Source organism: Dunckerocampus dactyliophorus, chromosome 15, assembly GCF_027744805.1.
Source record: "Dunckerocampus dactyliophorus isolate RoL2022-P2 chromosome 15, RoL_Ddac_1.1, whole genome shotgun sequence".
NCBI classification, from domain to species: Eukaryota; Metazoa; Chordata; class Actinopteri; order Syngnathiformes; family Syngnathidae; genus Dunckerocampus; species Dunckerocampus dactyliophorus.
The window spans coordinates 12,295,352-12,314,623 of record NC_072833.1 but is presented as its reverse complement, the minus strand read 5'-3'; the positions used below and the strand labels follow the sequence as shown (position 1 = coordinate 12,314,623).

Below are 19,272 nucleotides of genomic sequence, written 5' to 3'. Positions count from 1 at the left end.
TAATAATGCAATGCAATCCAAACATTTAACATACAGTGGAACCTTGGTTATTGTCCGCCCCGGTTAGCGCATTTTTCAGTAAACATTGATTATGAACGCCAAATGTAAAAAATGTACGCCATATGGACGCCAAAATTTTCTCTAAGTTTGCGTACGTTTTCCGCTTAGCATACAATATGGCACGTGTCTTGTCGCGTTATAAATACACTGCATGAGTCCAACTGTGTTGTTAATGGATTTTTATCCCAAAATGTCCTTGTTAGCATCCTATTCGGTTCCCACTACATGGAAACAGGAACCGGAAGTCAGCTCTGTCGCCCATGTATGATGTCATCAGTGGTTGGCTTGACTTGTAGTGCTTTGCTAACTTGCACAGTTATGCCAGATGTCTCAAAAATGATAGTTGTACAATTATATTTTAATTAATACAATTACATATAATATAATAATACTATTAATTAATACAAATACAATTATATAAATGACGAATGAAAGGGACAAATGAACATTTAAGGTTAAGAAGTAACCTTAAATGTTCATTTGTCCCTTTCATTTGTACCTTCATTTATTTACCTAAACCAGTATACCAAGTTGCTCTTCAAAATCTGTAATTTAGTCATTTAGTAATTCGTCTGCATTGGTCATCAAAAATTGTTGACAATATGCCATTACCTTTCTGTTTAATAAACTGAACATTGTTGTTTAGCAATGCTTAAATTAAGCATCCTGTGGACGTTGTGGAAACTTTAAACAAGATTTGATTTGTTGGGAAAACCAAAATAACTTACTTTGAGAGTTATTTGCTCAATTTTAACGTTTACAGTCAAACTAGTCAAACTAGTCAAAAAGTAATCCCTTATTCTAAAATGAAGGTTATACTATAAAGTCAACGAGTAAATAGCCCTTAAAACTAGGGAAATTATCGAACGTGTCTAGAAATATGATTTTAAATCTTGGCAAGTGGCAAACAATTTGCAGTGCATGTCTTCAATGAGGGTAAAGGTAACCTTAAATGTTCATTTATCTCTATAACTATAATAGTAACTATAATAGTAAAACTCTAAAAATGTGTATTGTGTTAATGTTTTTGGCATTCTGGAAAGGATTAATTGGGTTTGCATTATTCCTTATGGGGAAAATGTATTCAGTTAGAGTATGTTTCAGTTAGAGTCGGACCTTCTGGAAGAGATCAATGAAGCTAACCAAGGCTCCACTGTATTGTTAAATCCATACCTCGAAACATATATATGTATATGTGTATATATATACATACTGTATATGCATATATATACAGTATGTATAATATTTGGGGTGAGTTTGGGGAAAAAGATTTTTATTATTTTGCGTTGGACCGCCTTAGATTGTGCAAGAGTACCTAATATTGTATATATTGTACTGAAAGTCAAGCTGGATCATTGTGCTGATGACCTCTGCATGTCCAAGCATACACAGGGTGGGGGGTGTGGGTGGTGGGTTACTTTCAATCTATAATGCCCCCCTCCTTAAATGTATTATTGTGTACATCTACACACGTGTCAGTGAAAATAGAGGACGCTCTTTGTAACTGAAGCCGAGCGTGTAGCTTGGAAAAATGTATGCTCAGCAGCAGCCATGGGCACATGCCGGTCCGAGTGGCGCAATCTTGATCGCAAGACATTTTCATATGATTAGAAGGTGATATTGATAGTCGAATCAGACTCCTCAGAATCAAATCGTGAAATAGTTCAATATTCTAAGACAGGGGTTCCCAACCATCGAGTCACAGCCCGGTACTGGTCCGTGGGCGGGGCTGAACCGAGTTGCGGGAAACTTTCAGTGCTAATGCATGGATTGCTCTTTCTGAGGACGGCAAATGAAGCCTGCAAGGGTAGGCGGGGAGCAGCGGATGGCAGCTTGATACTTTTAGTCCTCTCCTCCACACCTGTAGGGCGGGAATGTTTGCGAGAGCAGAAGGAGATTGGCGTGAGGGGAGGATGCTCTAAATGGAAAGAGCATCTCTTTTTCTTCTTCTCCATATGGCGGCAAAGTGCATATGGCTGCACTCTGAGTGGTCAGAAAGTAGGGCCTGTCGTCTTAATGGGTTTGTGTTTACTCGCAAGGATTACTTATAACCAACAAGAAGTTCCTCCTTAGAATGAAAAGAGAGCATTTTAAGGAGGCGGGGCAGGTCCCGACAAAGCCCATTAAGAAGCGTTCCCAAGTTGTCCCTCAACACGAGGCTCTCTTTGGTAATTATGACGTTTTTTTTCATCATATTCCACAGAAGTTGGGCGGCTTCCTTGGCCGAGCACCGTGAATTAATTGTGTCTGACAAGGCAGATGAGTGGCTAAACGCAGCATGAAGTTTAGACTGAGAGCCCAGCGAGGTCCCCGAGGACGGCGAGGAATATGACAACGTATCCGCGGCACTCTTGGAAGAGGAGATCTAATCCGATGTGCTTCTATCTGATCTACATATCTCTGGATGTCTCCTGAACGGCGATACTGTCAAGGGAGCGTCACTGACAGAGAGAGAACGCTGGTTAGATGAGGACATGGAGACTCATTCACCAACCATCATTTATTTTTAAAATCCTACTCGTGCAAACTTACACACTTGAGAGTGACGGCAAGCTTGAGTAAAAAAATGCATTTGCCTTCTACTTGTTATTATCACACTTGACAGCTGCAAAAAGACTACAATGTGTTACATTTGTGCACCAAATTGGTTTAGAAATATTGGCAAGAAGATGCAAAACAAAAATGCAATGATGTCGCGCAGGGGTGTCACAATACCCCCAGCTCAAGAGACGAGACAAGACAATCTTTTAACGTTACTTTTAAGAAAACTACAATGACAAAAGATAGGACAAAGAGACTTTTAAAAAAATGTAACTGAGTGACAAAACAATGCAGGTACATTTTGAAATTTTTCATAAATTTGCACTTCTTTCCACAAATTGAAACAAAAATTTTAAATACTAAAAGTTAACATAATGACGGCAGTTGCAGCTGCTACTACTAATTATTTATGTTGACGGGTAATGATGTAAAGACACGTCAAAGAACTACAGTTCCCATGATGCTTAGAGTGCGGTACCAGAAGTAGTGTATTTTGAATTATGCTCTCGAATTACATGTTGTGTGTTTTGATCTGATAAATCCTAAATTTGATCAAATGTAGAATTACTACAGATACTGGTTGGACATTAGCACCGCCGCTGTTGAAATCAAATGAAAAAAAGCACCCGCCATGTGACGAATGATGCTGGCAACACCGAGGTTGTTCGGACTGCAATGTTTATATTGTGCGTAAAGCACTTAATGTGCGGTTCAAATCCTGCCACTGTCACTAGTACGTGTAAGGTGTTCTCTCGCTCTAATGCGATTCACCTTTTGCGGATACGCTGTCTCGCAGAATTTTTTAGTGCTTTTTTTTTAAATTACAGCGTATAAACGCTGTTACAGTCTTAGGCCTGGCCCTTTAAAAAGAATGGCATTGTGGGAAGTTGAGCGTCTATCTCTTTCTTCTCTCATCGGTCTGCACCGCCCATTGTTTTCTGCGTCCTGATTGGCTGTAGACCATTGTCAATCAATCTCCTTTGCACCACCCTGCCATGTCTCCTGTGTCATTGTTAGCTTGCTTGCTTGCTTTACAAAAATGCTACAGTACAGTGGAATGGCGGCAGGACGGAAAGGCACGGTCACAGGAGTGAAATATGTGTGAGTGACTTCATAATTTTGTGTGTTAATCATGAAGGTTGATCATTAAAATTCAAATGAAGGTTTGAACTTTTTTGAGAGTGTTTTTTGAGATGAATGTGAGAAAATATTATTGCCTGAAAAGTGAAAGAAAAGAGAAAAGTGTATAAAGTGAATGGTGAGGGTTTTACAATCTTAAAACATATATAATAATTGTAAAAAAAATGAAGTTGGCTACTTCCCGGATTTCACTTATTTCGGGCTATTTTGGGAACCTATCCCCCGTGATAAATGAAGAAACACTGTATTATCATCCACAGTATTGATGCCATAATTCACAGTCCGATAGACTTCTGTTCCCACGAAACAGCTTTTCTCCAAACAAGAAATATCGTCACCCAGGTCCCATATTGTACTATTTTTGTCGAGTGTCTGAGGTGCCACACTAGTGTGCTGGAAGTGTGTTGTCCAAAGTCTAGCCTTGATGCTGGAATTTTTAGTAAGCCCTAGTAGGAACACAGCGTTTTGTGTGCCTGTGGCTTTAATGCTGATGAACTGTGTTGTGTGCATCTGTAAAAAGCACTCTTGTCTACTTTATCAACTTTTACATATACTGTACAGTCAAAGCCTGGTTTTCGAACGCCTCAGTATTTTGTCTATTTTTTTTTCACCAAATAAATAAAAAAACAAGCTCAATAAAAGTGCAAAACACACTACAATGTATTGCACAGAGCTACAGTTTCCCTACATTCATTGCACGGATGAGGAATAGTGAGGTAGTTTTTCTAGGCAGCAGCAATAACAGTGAAAGGAATATCAGCATTTTACATGTGAGAGTTCAGGATTGTGATAGCTCTCGGAAAGAAAGTGCTGCTCAGTCTATTTGTCCTTACTTTATTGCATCTGTAGCGTTTTCCAGATGGCAACAGCTCAAACAGATGAAAACCGTGGTACCCCGTGGTACCTTGATAGCATTGCTTGTTTATTCGGCCATCTTGGACAACAACAACCCAATACCAAATCTTGCGATACATACAGTTATATAGCTATGGGAGCTACAATGCTAACATTACAGTCTCGTATTAACAGCAAAATCATGCCAGGGTAGCCTTTTTGCTGCAGTAAAACAATCAAAATTACAGCTCCCACAACTGTAGCTAATGGGCGCCACATACGGGAGGCGGCAAACAACTGCGACTGGCAAAAGCCATCGCCAACACGTTGCAAAACCTGCACACGGGAGGCAACGAGCGGCTGTGACCAGCTACACTGGTGAGTGACGCGTTCACATCCAGAGCAAATTGTACGAGTCTCCCACGGTTTTGATTGGCTGTCGGATGTGGAGGGAATTTGGAGGTATCTTCGTTCAGAGGAGGAAAAGTGGCCAGTGTTGATCCAGTGCTCGTGCTAGTACCGGACCTTGCTAACACTGAAGATAAACTTATATAAATGTCCGTGTAAGTTAATGTAAAGTTACCCAATATGTTTACGCTGGTGGCAACAAGTTCCCATGCCGCTGCTTTTTTCTTTATATCACTATAGTTTTTTTTTTGAAATATGAAATGGCAAGTATTACTTTTTCTTCCACGTTTACCTGCGAGACCGTACTTATTAGCATCCTGTCCGCTCAATAGTCGATCAACGAAACTCCTGCTGATTGGTCCTTGTCTGCAACCACAATGAAATGTTGAAAATTGTTTAACTTTCTGGGATCGTGTTGCAAGACAGCGTGTGGACGATGACATGGCCAAGCACAAACTTTCAGCCGCACAAATTTCGCGTGCCGCGTGGCTGGACGATGACTTGCGATAATCGCCCTATCGCGCAGGTCACTTTCAAATGAATGGAGTAGAGGCGATGTCGCCTCTCGTGTGTGGCGCCCATAACTGACTGCTGCTAGCTGGCAGAGAACGGGGCTTTATTTTGAGATGTATAATGAAGCCTGTACTTTTTTTTCTAACGTGGTGGGCGTATACACGGGGCGAGCTCATCTAGCTAGGGGTGGGTCAGACACAGTATAATGTCAATGAGGAAGAAAGTTTTTCCTTCATGACATCATGAAAAGATGCAACGTCAAAAGCGGGCAGTCGAGCTCCTCTTCTCTCAAAAGTGGAGCAAACAAATGAGGGAGATGAAAGATTTTTGTCACGTTTGGTGCTCATAAACAGGCTCGCAGGAGACATATTAGTGTTAGGACATCATTAAAAAATCACTTACATTACAGGCCTACACACAATTCCTAATCTGGAATCTACAATTAGATCTTATTATTGTGATTTTCCGCACAAAGGAACTGATGCCATTTGCAGACAGTTGCAGAGGGTCTAAGCAGAAAAAGTCTAGGGCAGACAAGGATGACTGATCCATCACAGTGGTAGAAGGAGATGCAAGGAAAAGAGGACGGATCCGAGTAACTTTTAAAGGAAGGAACTTTGGAGACTGATTTGTTCCCTTCATTACTTCTCCACAGTGTCTGCCGCTTTGGATTAAGTCAGCGGGTAGGGAATAGGACGGAGACGCTCACTGCGATCAGGATCAGGTTTGACGGGGATGGGATGGGGCGGGTACTGAGATTGGCATGGAGGACTCAGGTGGCTTTCCAGTGGGACTGCATGGGAATTGTGCCCAACAGTAAGGCTTTTCAGAAAGGTTTAGTTCCTCAATGTCAAAGATCCTTGAGGCGTTACTCTAATGACATCTGCAGGGAATAGTGAGCAAAACCAGGTGGTACCAAAACCTGGAGCATTTGGGAAATGATCCAAGCTCTTTTACCACTTTGACAAAGTGTTATCAAATGCTACCATCATTCACAGGAATCCAAACATTGACACACAAAAACATGCCCCACGTTCTTCAAACAATAAATGTTAAAGGGACCTCGTGTATTTCCTAGAAATCCAATGCTTTGTTTGTTTTAACCCTCTGAGTCTTTGCACGAGAGGAAGACAATACAGGGGGTCGCTATCTTTAGAGTCACAGTTAGAACTTTGTTAGCTTTTTTAATCAATGTTTTCAGGAAATCGCCGCAACCTGGTCCAATTGTGTTAGAGGAATTTATAATGCGGTTAGAACTGAGGGCTCCAACTTGTATCTGGCAATGGTAATAGGGTGGGGGGGGGGCATTTGGAGAAACCCTCAGTGGTTAGTGTGATGGGCTTTGCTGTTAGGTGGTAAGATTCTGCTCTGACCTTTAATAACCCTTTGAGCTCGGACATGCCCCCCCATTAGGGGTTTAACGCATCCCCAGTCACGGTTGGGTACATACACTGGTTTTAAGGTCACGTTTCGATTCATTTTGGGTACAGTAAGAAAACACAGTGCAAATTGTAACTGCTAGCAGCTGGTTGTCTAATAAATTCCATTTTCTTAAAAAAACAAATACGACATAAGATATAATAGTTTACAAGGTTTCTTTTTTAGGAAAGTCCAACGGTGCAGACAAGTGCAACAGTAATCCTTTGAACAGTGTGAATGATTTTTTTTAAAAATAAATATAAGATCCTTACTGGCTGAAGTGCAACATTAATAGTTCCAGCTTGTAGCCCCTTCCCCATCTCTACTGAACTACGGCACACTGCTTTTGTCTTATCCACTTGTCTTTGCCCGTTTATGTATTTCAGTGGGAAGGCCATGTGTTACCAAGCATAAGACTTTAACAACAGAAGAGGATTTTCAAGCTGTGGCTTCTCCTTGGCACTATCCTTGGCTAGACATGACTCCTGCAAGCCAAAGGCTGTTTATTTACGGAGTATACGTGCGACTATGGGGAGTTATACTTCCTGTCCATCACTTCATATGTACCGTACATGTATTGTTAATTGGATTTTTCTGTACCGGAGCAAATGTTGCGTACCAAAAAAATCACATTACAAAATACATATACCGTTACACCCCCCCACCCAAATCGTACTAAACAACCCATCTCTACTATTATGCATGTGAGGTTTAGGAGACCCATTATTAATTTATTCCCAACATAATCCCAACGCTCTCCCCCAAACAGGATCTTGAAAGGGAATAATGCATACATGTAATTCCGTAAGGGGGTGAGTCATCTTTTATTGATCCGCCATTTCATTCGACTTTCATCTCCCGCGCCGCGCCTGATTGGGATTTGTGTTGAAACCTCCCTCAGCGAAGGAGACACCGGGACGACCCAAGCCCGCTTTTGTTTTGGTGAAATAAACATGTGGGCCTTCTTCCTGTTTGTCTGACGCAAACTGAATTAATCTGCGCATAGGTGATTGTTTATTTGTTGTTGCATTACAGTCTGCATCGGAAGAAGCAGCTAACGCTAACGGGCTAATGCCTCATTTTTGTATATCTGTGAGGCACATCAAAAAAGTAGGATACTCTGTCATTGCTTCCTCGCGCTACATGTGCTTTTATTTCCAATTATTGCATTGTCGTCGGGAGCTTCAGCAGCATAAACATGGCTGAAGACAAAAAGGAGTTAAGGGGAGGGGGGGGGCACACTGAGCACTCAAAGGGTTAAACGGGCATCAATTTGGACTGGGCCACATTAACATTAAAACAGTCCCTTTAACTTTTAGTGACTTTCATGTGTCATTAAAGTGGATATCGGCAGGGTTTTCGGGAAGACGTTGTCTAGTCACATTCATCCAACAAGACACAGGAAAGAAACATATAGTCTTTTTTAGCGGGGGTTATGTCAGGTTATTTGGGGGTTAGTTCTCTGAAGAGATGCAGTCCCATTTAAAAAGGATGCGCTCACCTATGAGACTTTAAATCCCGATTGCATCACTTTGGAAGACTTAAGACTTGATTATTGGTCTTGTTTTGTGGGTTATAATGGCGGTTTAGAGGGGGCGGAGCTCCAGGTCACATGGTGCTGCATCTCTTCCAGAGTTGCGGTTAGCGGCAGCTTATATGCACTTGGATCATTAGTGGAGTTAAAGGGATTTTATTACCTTTGTCGAGTAGCCACTCGTCAACTACCCGACCGAGGCGGTATGGGATTCTTTGTCTAGCAATAGCCAGGCGCTCATTATCAAAGTTCCCTTTAAGAAATTTGGAGAAAAATTAAGAGAGGTTACAAAAAATGAATAGTAAAAAAATAAAACAAATCTGGAAGTTAAACAGGTTAGAGGTTAGAAGGGCAACATGGCAAATGTTTAGCATAAAAGTTATGTGCGTTTTAGTTAGGACAGGATGTGGCTGTTTTGGGGCTGCTTTGTTGCTCAGCACTCTAGTTACCATGTATTTAAATGTATTTAAATGCTTTTAGCACACTAGGATGTTAGAATCTTTTATAAATGATTTAGACAGATTGCATCGTTACAAGTGCTCGCTCACAGTATTAAAAGCTGTCCCAAATTGAGTACACTTAAATACATTTGCAGTCACATAAACAGAAAACGGGCAATCATTAGCAAAGCAAACTTAATTGCAGTCAGTGAATAAAACAGGATATTAAACAGTTCACAGTCAGCAATAAAAATCATGGTTGTTTCAAAGAAGACATTTTGTTAGTTCCCGCCTCACAAGAAGAGTCAACACATTGATCATGTGACACCCTCCCCTGCCTGTGCTTTCCTTAAACAAATTGAGCGCTTAACATCGCTCCGTCAGCGTGTCAGAGAAGCTTCATTCATGCAGCACAAACTTATTACCCCTTGACGCACTTCAATCAACCTCAGGGTCAAAGCAATGCCGTGGCGCGGAGGTGACGGGAGGGCGGTTGGCCACACGGGTCCTTTGATGGAGTCTAATGTGGACACCGTGTCAGAGGTCTAATTAGGAGTTAGCGTGAATGCCAAAGTACAATTGCAGAGCTGTTAGTCTTAAGTATCTTGAGACTGTATCGCCATTATTGGTCGAAAACTCTCAAAACTGACCAACTGTATCTTGAGATGTGTTTTTTCCTCTCATGACTCAGCAGTAGGTAATAACTTGACCACGACCACCTGCAGTGGTAGGATCTCAGCCAGCAAGACCTTCACACCTCCAATGATCCGATGCCGCAGTGCTCCAAAATAGGCCGTCTTGTCTCTCCAGTCTGCGCTACCTCCTTCCGCTCCCCAGGGGGCTCTCACACACAGGAAATGTGATGACGGCACATTGAGAAAGAGGGGAAGAAGAATGAATGACGGATGGCTGGCCGGACAGATGAGGTGTGAGGGGGACTGCCCCCTATGCAACCTCCTTGTGGACTCAAGGCTCGCACGTCACACGTACGGGAAGTTAGCCCTTCAATTTTCAAGCTTATTTGGCTTATGGAGGTCCGACTTTGAGGTTTAATAACCACCAGGAGGATAATTTGTGCAAAAAAAGAAAAGCACCGGAAACACAGTAGGTGTGCATGTTTTGAAAATGTTTCATTCTTCTTTGTGTCGCAGTTCAGGAGTAGAAGAGTTAGCTTTTACTAACTAATACAGTACATAGTCATTTCTGTAGGTGGTGCTTCACGAAATCCCTTTGCCTTGTTAGTTTATTTGGACAATGTTGAGCTTTAACCGGATTTCCAGGGCCGGTATCATTTAGCTTTTTGCGTGGCATTGTTGCTAGGCAACTGCTTTGAACTTTGCAGTTAGCCGGTTAGATTGCCTTGCTAGCGGCTCTCTGCACTTGTAACTTGTTTATTTCTCGGAATCCGTACCTCTCACCGGTCCGAGGTCAAGTCGATTGTTTTAGCAGTTGTGATTGTGTGACACCAACATGTGGTCAGGAAAGTGCCAAAATAGTTCAAAACTCCGGTTGCCACAGCTGAGCTCTTGCCATGAACATCCGGTCAACGACAACAGAGCAAAAAAAAAAAAAAGCTTGATAAACAAGTTGCTGACAGATTACTGCCATCACGTGCTCGGAAGCTGTCTCAACAGACAACAGTCAGATTTCTGGTGTATTCAACTGATAACCCATGTGGTCCAAAACTGCAGTACTAAACTAAGTTTTTTGCGGCCCTCTACGTGCTGATAGCGGTCCAAGCGTGGTTTCCTGCGGCTAAGAAGCACTTCCGTAAAGCATGCTGAGGCTTTTCCACAACACTGAAATAACAATAATAATAACAATGATGAACAGGAGACAAAATAGACCGTTCAGATTGGGACCCTTACAAGTTCAAGTAGACTAGAAAAGCAGAAATCACCAATGGAATGGGTGGAATGGTGTTCTTTATTGCAAACAGCTAGAAGTAGGACCCATCCATCCATCCATTTTCTGTGCCGTTTGTTCTCATTAGGTTTGCAGTTATGCTGGAGCCTAACCCTGGACTGGTCGCCAACCAATTGCAGGGCACATATAAGGCAAACAACCATTCACACTCACATTCAGATTCATGCCTGTGGACAATTTAGAGTTGCCAATTAGCCTAACATGCATATTTTCGGAAGGGAGGAAACCGGAGTACCTGGAGAAAACCCTAGGTAGGATGTCAAAGAAGAGAAGATATCAATGCACATTCATGTGTGTGCTCATGCTCTCCAAGGACTCCCCACTGTATATCATGTAGCTCTGCAGGCAGCCAGATGTCCTTGTGCAGGACACCCACATCGGAAATCCATCCAGCAGGGTGGAGATTACACTGGAGATGACTGGCCAGCGGCCACGGGGCTCTCTCCCTGGCTGTTAGAGCAGCCTCTCTCTGTCATTGCCTCCTTCGTGTGGTAACTTTAGATGGATCGCTTCCATCCGCATTACAAGAATAGAGGCGAGGCTCGAGCGCTATCACTCTCACTGTGCTCGTAAACTTCTCCGCATGAACAAGTGGAATTGTACAAACAAACTGCGTAGATGATTCCTCAGTGCAAGTAATTTGTTTTTCCTATTAAGACTTTCTCAAAAAATAGCAAGGCGCTGCTTTGTTCAGTGTAAAAACACTCCACCCACCGCTGCTGCGCCCGTGCAGGTTAGAAATGCACACATCGTCTTAACGACATTTTTTATATGTGCAGGAGTGATCAAGCCTGCGGTGCATTTATTTTCCTTCAACGGGATCCTCACCACCTTTCATCTCGCACTACCACTTGTCTAATTTTACCCAAAGCAATCATTTCCCATTCCATCTTTCTATTTTTCTTTTTCTATCTTTCCCTTCTCTTCTTCTCTTTCCCTCTTTCTCCTTCCCGCTCTCACTCTCTCTCAACACGTCACACATCACACACTGTGTCTCCATCATCCCTGTGCCACAGGCTTGTAATTGGAGAAACTGTCCAACTGTGCAAGATCAAATCAGAACATGTTGCATGTTGCAAAGCAGCAGAGACCCAAAAAAGAAGCTTCAGAACTCTTTGTACCAACAATACAGCCTTTGAAAGGACTGTTTGCAAGCAAGAATGGAGTGTCACATTCATGTGAAAAAATGAGGACACCCAATGATGGAACTCTTCTACTCTTGAACCACTGCACACATCAACGTGATAATTTGTCAAAACATGCACCTCTTCTCTGTTGCCTGTGCTCTTATTTTTCTGACAAACAAGCCACACAGTGGTGCTATCGTTACTAAACATAAGTCGGATTGACTTGAAATTTCTCACGCAGTGCAGTGCACTTTACAAAACAGCTACACAAACTTGTGAATGTTTAGCTGAATCACAGCAAAATTGGTACACGCCTTTAAAAGGCTGACACAGGATCACAGGCGACACTTAGAAACAAACTGTTCATACATCACTGGCCAGTTGTCATATGACTATAAAACTTTGAGGATATCTTCTACCGGTCCAGGGTGTACCCCGCCTGTCGGCCGATGTCAGCTGGGATAGGCTCCAGCATACCCCCACGACCCTAATGAGGAGAAGCGGCATAGAAAATGGATGGATGGATGTATTACATGTATGCTAACATGTCTTCCAAAGCATTTTGAGCACAAACGTCATTGAGGCGTCCTAATGTTTTCATGGGATACAACAATATTGACACCACTTTAGTCTCTGAATATCAAATTAGTCATCCAACCAAGACATTTAGGACAATTCTTCAAAATTTGTGGGAACCTGCCCTAAACTAGTTCCTCAGTGTGGAAAGAACCTCTGGATAAATGGCCCACCCTCCGAAATCTTGCAGAAAGTCTTCCCAGTAGAGTGGAAGCTGTTATATCCATGTTCACTTTGAGTACCTGCAAGCATCCTCCTGTTGTTTTCTCCATTTAAACCTGCACCCCTGAGTGCTTTTATGTTGCTTTTTCCAGACAGGAAGTAGATCCTCGGGCCTGCCTCCACCTCCCCTTACAACGGTGAATGGATGGCAGAGGTATAATGGAAAGAGATTAAAAAAAGGTGGAAGGAACGAGGGCATAAAAGCGTAAAAAACCTCCAGACTTAATAATGAGACACATCCGATTGGCGACCTTTTTCCACAGAGCTGGGGGATTTCTGAGTGAAATTGGACAATTAAAGATCATGTAGCCTTCCCTCTGAGTGTGTGCATGTGTGGTCAGGTTGGAAAAGGGAGGATGGGTGAGACAAGAATCTGCTGGTTCTGCCACTTTGCGTTTGTGGGTGGGCTGCAGGAGCCCCAGGTGACACCTGACACACTGGATTAGCTGGCCGGCTGCTCCTCTGACACCTTTTGTCTGCTTCCTGTCCATCACACACACGCGGGCATACACACACTACTGCAGGGAGAATCATGTCACATACACACACACTCCCCGAGGATTACAAACATCACCATCAGAAGATGTGTTGCTTTGCCCTTAAAAGTGCTTGACCTGTGGCGGCCATGTTTGGCTGTCAGCATCCTGTCCGTCCAAATCATCACTATGGAGTACACTTCCAAATATGTTGGATTAAAGTGCAGGATGCAGTGAGTGGCAGGAAGGGAAAAAAGACCATGTCAGCTTCTTTCATGACAGGTTTACTGTCCCGGCAACTTTTTCCCTATGGGAGCTCTCTCGGAATGTGGTCTACAGGAGTGAATTCCCTAAAGTAACTCTCTGAGAGCACAAAGTATTAGGTGGGACATACAACTGTCCCAACGAGGGAGTCTTCAGGAGGTCACAACAAACCCCAGAGGGCAGGTAAATTGATCAATGGAAAAACTCATGGGCCTCGTGGCCTAGTGGATATCAGTCTCACAGATAGGAGGTCAAGGGTTGTAATCCCCCTTTGGAACATCTCTGTACCGTGTTTGCAGGTACCTCCTCCCACATTCCAAAAACATTCATGCAAACTTTATTTCCTGAAGTAAGAATGGAATACTGCATAGAATATGCCACAATTTGGACATTGTTGGCTTGTAATCCATCAATTAAAACTAATTCACTGCGTAGCATTAAGTTTAATTGTAAATAGTTGGTCAAAGCAAGCCATCACAGTGGTGATTTTTCCTTGATCTATGCATGAGGAGCACCGGCCATAACAACAACAGCCCGAGCAGATGCCATTTAAACATTACTGAGCACACATAGGAGCTGTGGAAAGCTATGTTATCCATTTGAACAGACTATCTATTAGCGTGTAGAAATCTCTTCCTCTACCCATATACAGTAGTTGAACCAGCTGAAATTACTCCAATCGCCCCCTAGCTTTTCGGAGGCACCCAGCGTTTGGTCATCGATAGGAATAGCAAGAGTGTTTGCAAATAGACTGACTCATTCCTCATTTCTCTTTCAGGCAACTTGGACATTTTGATTCCGGCGTTCCATCAAGACAAAAAATGACTCTGATAAGCAAAGAGGAAATCAAATACTCTCAATCCCAAAAGTGTCAGCGTCGAGTGTTTTGTTCCACTTAGAGAATCAAACCATCTGATGTGGGTCAAAGGAAGTTGTTGCAATCACACTTCCTGCCTCGGCGAGGGAGCCCAACCTTCATCTCCGCCCGTTTGCGAGGTGCTTGCTTCCCGACTGCTTCTTCTCCAGGACGCCACCCGCCACTGAACAGCCCAAAAGGAGTTTCCGTGTGTCTTGTGCACATACATAAATCAAAAAGGCAAGCCCCCTCCCCTTGCTGCCCTCCTTGTCCCAATTCTTTTCCTTCCGTTTCCTTGTCCTTGCATCTTCCAAGCTTCAGGCGGGCTCCAACCCCCGAATGCGTGCACAAGACTCATCTCGCCAAGCAACAAACAACAAAATAACACTCAATTTTTGATCAGCAGAGAGAGGAGAGTGTGACAACAACAGGAAAGGGGATGAGGAATAAAAAGAATACAATATTGGGCAAGGATGACACTCTCTCGCCAGTGTTAACTGGCTGCTGCTTTCAAAGCAGTCGGCGCTTTTGGAGACCAACGCTCCTATTTAGGAAGCATCTGCTGTTTTCTTTTTTTTTTTTTGGGCGGGTATGTGTCACATGACAAAAGTAGCTGAAGAGAGTGAGCCGTCTCTGTCTTCTGCAGGCTTTGCTGCGCTGATGGATGTGTGAGACAATATGCTTTTGTCAATGCCAAAACAAAGGCTAAAAATAAAAGATGAATGCTGTGATGGCAACTGCTGTAATAAAAGGAAGAATTCAATCATCCCTAAAGCCTACCTTAGAGGAAGTGATACATTTTGACTTCTGAGTCAAAGGTCAGGTTGGTAGGTGTAATTCTGATTACTATATTTTTCATTGCCTATTGATTTTGGACCACACACACTGGCTACATGAATTGGAAGCTACATAATAATAAACAGTTTTGCGAGATAATTATTAAAAGGTGCCACAATTTAATGAAAAAACAACGTAAGTCTTGGTGATCCCATAATAGTGTATTTGGAAGCCTTGACGGTGCAATTCAGACAGTTTAGAAGTGCTTTTAGTAAGCCCTATTGGGAACACGCCATACTGTGTGTCTGTAGCTTTAATACTGTGTTTGTCAACTCATGTCTCCAACAGAGTGTGTCTCCAAGAAGCGCTATTGTCCACTTTATTCACTTTTTACATATACACTGTAACTCTGCACTTGTTCAACGTGATAAATGTCATATATCACATAATACAACGTAACATTAAGGAGTGGGACAGGAGGAAACAGACGTTAGCAACACTAGCTTAGCCTACTCACTGAAGAGAAACAAAGTGAACCAACTCGCAGTTTCCGCGTCTGTAGCTGACGGATGGAGGCTTCATATAAAGATGTGTAGTGAAGTCTACTTTTAAAAAAAAAGCGGTGGCCATACACACGGGGTGGGCTCGTAGCTTGGGACCGGGCAGAGGCGATATCATGTCCACGAGTATGAAGGTGTTTCCTTAATATCATGAAAAGCTGCAATTCCAAAAGCGAGGGTTTGAGCGCCTCTTCTCTCAAAAGTGGAGCAAACAGGTGAGAGAGATGATACATTTTTCTCACGTGCGATGCTCAGAAACAGGCTCTAGGAGACATATTGATACAGTTTTGCATAATAGGAGACCTTTGACAATATGCTTGTTGAATTGACTTGCACTGCAATCACATTTGCACATTGATTATTGATATTTTTCGTACACCTTTTAGTCGCCACTTAGTGTACAATAATGCTTTGGAACTTTCGATGCAAAGCGACCTTCCTTTCTTCCTTGTGAACGACTCATTAGACCCTTGATAGCACAATTAGTTGCAGTACCGCCCCCCTTGCAGCCAGCATAGCTCGTTTACAGGTTAACGAGACGGGAACACACCATGTCTTCCTTTGAAACAACCATGAACACAAGGGAGGACAAACACATTGGAGAGAGAGACACAGAAAGAGAAATGAAGTGTGAGCTCACCTAAAATAGCCTTACAAGTGAGGCCTAAATAGAGTAGGAGCGCTCGTAGTGACTCATCGAGGATGTGCAATGATATGCTTTTATCTTGCAGCAAAGGCATGTCCAAAAACACCCCCGTCTGTATGAAGGGTTTCTCCAAAACACAAGTGCGCCACATGGTAGGCACATGCACCGTTTTGACGATCTTGATAAAAAGAGAGGACTGTAGAGCGCCATGTAGTCAAAAGGCTACACGCTTGATATTGTTTTTCATGGGGCAAGCATGGCATCAATATTAGCATGTAACAAGTCCTCAACCTACAAATTCAAAAAGGTTAACTTGCATGTCACTATAGACTAAAACAGTGGGGTTGGTAGTTCAGAAGACGGTAGTCCATAGTAGCTCTTTATTGGATAGTGGAAGTTCAAAATGGACCAAATAATAATAACAGTAATATAATAACAAGCTCCACATTTCTTCTCTCTCTCCATTGTGTTTCCCACACACTAAAACCATTCACTTTATTCAATAAGATGCAGCCCAATGAGGGGCCACATTCTTACCTGAGGGGAACCGCTCAATGACGGGTTGGTTGTCCACCTGCAGCGTGGCATTGCCGCCACTGCGTGTAAATCGCACCACGTGGTATTTGCCGTCGCTCACCATCACCGCGCTCTCCTCGATGGTGATGTCGTCCGTTCCCACATTGAAGATGACACCGATCCTTCCCCTCTCCTATGGACAGAGGAGGACAAAAACACTGAGAAGAAGAAGGGAAAAGAAGCTTTGAAGTGAGTATAGTTTCTGAGAAAGACTTGACATTATTTTATTGTTTTTGTTTTTGAGAGATTTCAGGAACAACCTATGCAGCTCTGGTCAATTCCATGTCCAAGAGGATTAAGGCAGTGCTAGCTGACAGTGGTGGTCACACTAAATATTCACACCTTTTGGACTTTGTTAGGTGGATTCACTTGTGCTGCCAGATATTTAGACAACAATGGTTGTGTATCTGTTGACGCATTTTCAGTGGATAATAACTCAAAACTGGTATATAACCTGTACATTGACTAGGGGTGTCCCGAGCCAATATTGGATACCGGTTCGATATCAACCAAACAAACAGTAGCGGACTATATCGGCCTGCGCCTAAAAGCTCCGATATTGTCACTCCGATACAAGCAGTCCATTACCGACTATGCGCCAGCACTTCTATCCAGCAGCAGCCATTCTACTCAGCATGCAGACCCCATGTGATCGCAACAGCAGCGTGTGCTAGCGTGTTTAGCAAGAAGAAGAAGTAGTGATGTCAGCCGTGTGGCAGTATTATTTGTTAGAAGTATGAAGAGGACATTGCAGCTGAGTGGAAAACTTGTCATGCACAAGTTTCCCGTGATGGCACAGAACCGGGGAAGTTTCATACCACCAACCTCATCACACATTTGAAGCAGGATTTTTGCAACACCCGGCTTCCTGAAACATCCACCAACATTTGCAAAGCATGACAAAACATGAAAAAGTCAATATCTACAACAGAAAACAGCCAGCCTCTGTCCATGGTGAGTAGTGTCAGGTCTAAATGCCTCATTGACACACCTGGAGCCTGGCTACATTATGCCTATTGTCGATAAAACTGTACACCAGATGCATCAAGAAGTAAATGAGTCAGTTTTTCTCATTCCTACAGTTGCTGACTATTGTTCTCTGTTTGCGTAATACCACTTAATCAAGCCTTTTCTATTTTCTATCGGACAATATACCAGACTACAATATCAGAATTGTATCGGAAGCGAAAATGTTGTATCGTGACACCGCTAACACTAACTACTCTAAAGTATATCCAAGTTTACTTTTTATAGTACTGTCCCTTGAGAACATTTAATAAAATACTCGCTAAAATGTGCGAGTTGTACTGTTAGATGCTACAACATAATTATTCTGCCTGACGAGGATTTAAGCATCAGTTCACAAAACAAAGTACCTGTTGAAACCCTGAGTGTTCATCAACCGGATGACCCCCGCCCCACCTGGCATCGATTAGCACTGCAGCTGCCCACGGCTTTGAAGCTCCTCCCGCTGACCGCCTACACCAACTCTCTTGTGCTCACCATTTTCTCGTTGTCATTGTTGAGCCGCGCCAAAGGTCAAAGTCTTTTACAGAGCGTCTGAGTTGCGCGGCGGCTGCAAGATCAAGAGCAATAAAGATTATCTTAAGCATACCCGAGGTCAAGCTAATTTGCAAATGTTGCAACGACCCACTGCGTCGTTAGCAAATATTTACTTGCATTTATTTGCTTGTATTCTGAGGTGAATGCGTGGCTTTTTCCTCACAGCACTTTCTTATTATTCATGGGTGATTAGGTATTTTAAAAAAGGCAACTAAACCAGTGTGATGCCAACAGAAGCTAAATGAGCGAGTTAATTGAGTAAATAAGCACAGCGGTTGTACAGTAAGTTAATGAACAGTAAAATCACAGTCTGATTTGTGGCCGTCCTAAGCCCAATTTGCTGCTAAAAGTGCTTCCAGAGTATTATTCATCCAAGGACCAAGTATTCAAAAGATGCAGGAGCAGAATTCTATGACAGTATATTGCTTAAGAGGTCAGCTGATGCCCGGAAGCACACCAACACACTGAGCTGAAGAACTTCACAGCCATTTCTCGTGTTCAAATCAGCTCTGGGAAAAGACGCCACTATGGCTTGTCAACACTTTTGTGGATTAGGATTCCTGGTTACATCCAATGTCAGGAATCCCAGAGGAGCAAGCGTCACATCTTCCGGGTCAATGGTCCCGGCCTTCCGCAGTTTGTGGATCAAGAGAGGCAACAGTCAGCAAATACTTCCAATATTTGAGAATCTCTGGGTGATCCTTCATTTGCTCCACCCGGACTAGAAGTTTAGTTGTTACACACAAGTCCAATAGCTCTGTAGTTCTCCTCCTAACACAGGGGTGGCCAAAGTATGCCTGGGGTGATAAGTACA

The 19,272-nt window shown here is 42.9% G+C and overlaps 1 protein-coding gene across 10 annotated transcripts in view; it reads right to left on the bottom strand.

The window, feature by feature from the left end:
* Positions 1 to 19,272, bottom strand: part of LOC129194678 (neurexin-2-like) — a 543,165-nt gene that overhangs the window by 18,501 nt on the left and 505,392 nt on the right. For 8 of the 10 annotated variants that reach the window (XM_054799950.1, XM_054799957.1, XM_054799953.1 and 5 more), the window contains 2 exons: positions 16,857 to 17,028; positions 8,613 to 8,702 (listed from right to left, as the gene is read on the bottom strand). In XM_054799950.1, the coding sequence (XP_054655925.1) occupies positions 8,613 to 8,702; positions 16,857 to 17,028 (262 nt within the window). The remainder of the gene's footprint in view (positions 1 to 8,612; positions 8,703 to 16,856; positions 17,029 to 19,272) is intronic. The other 2 variants (XM_054799956.1, XM_054799959.1) reach the window with 1 other exon arrangement.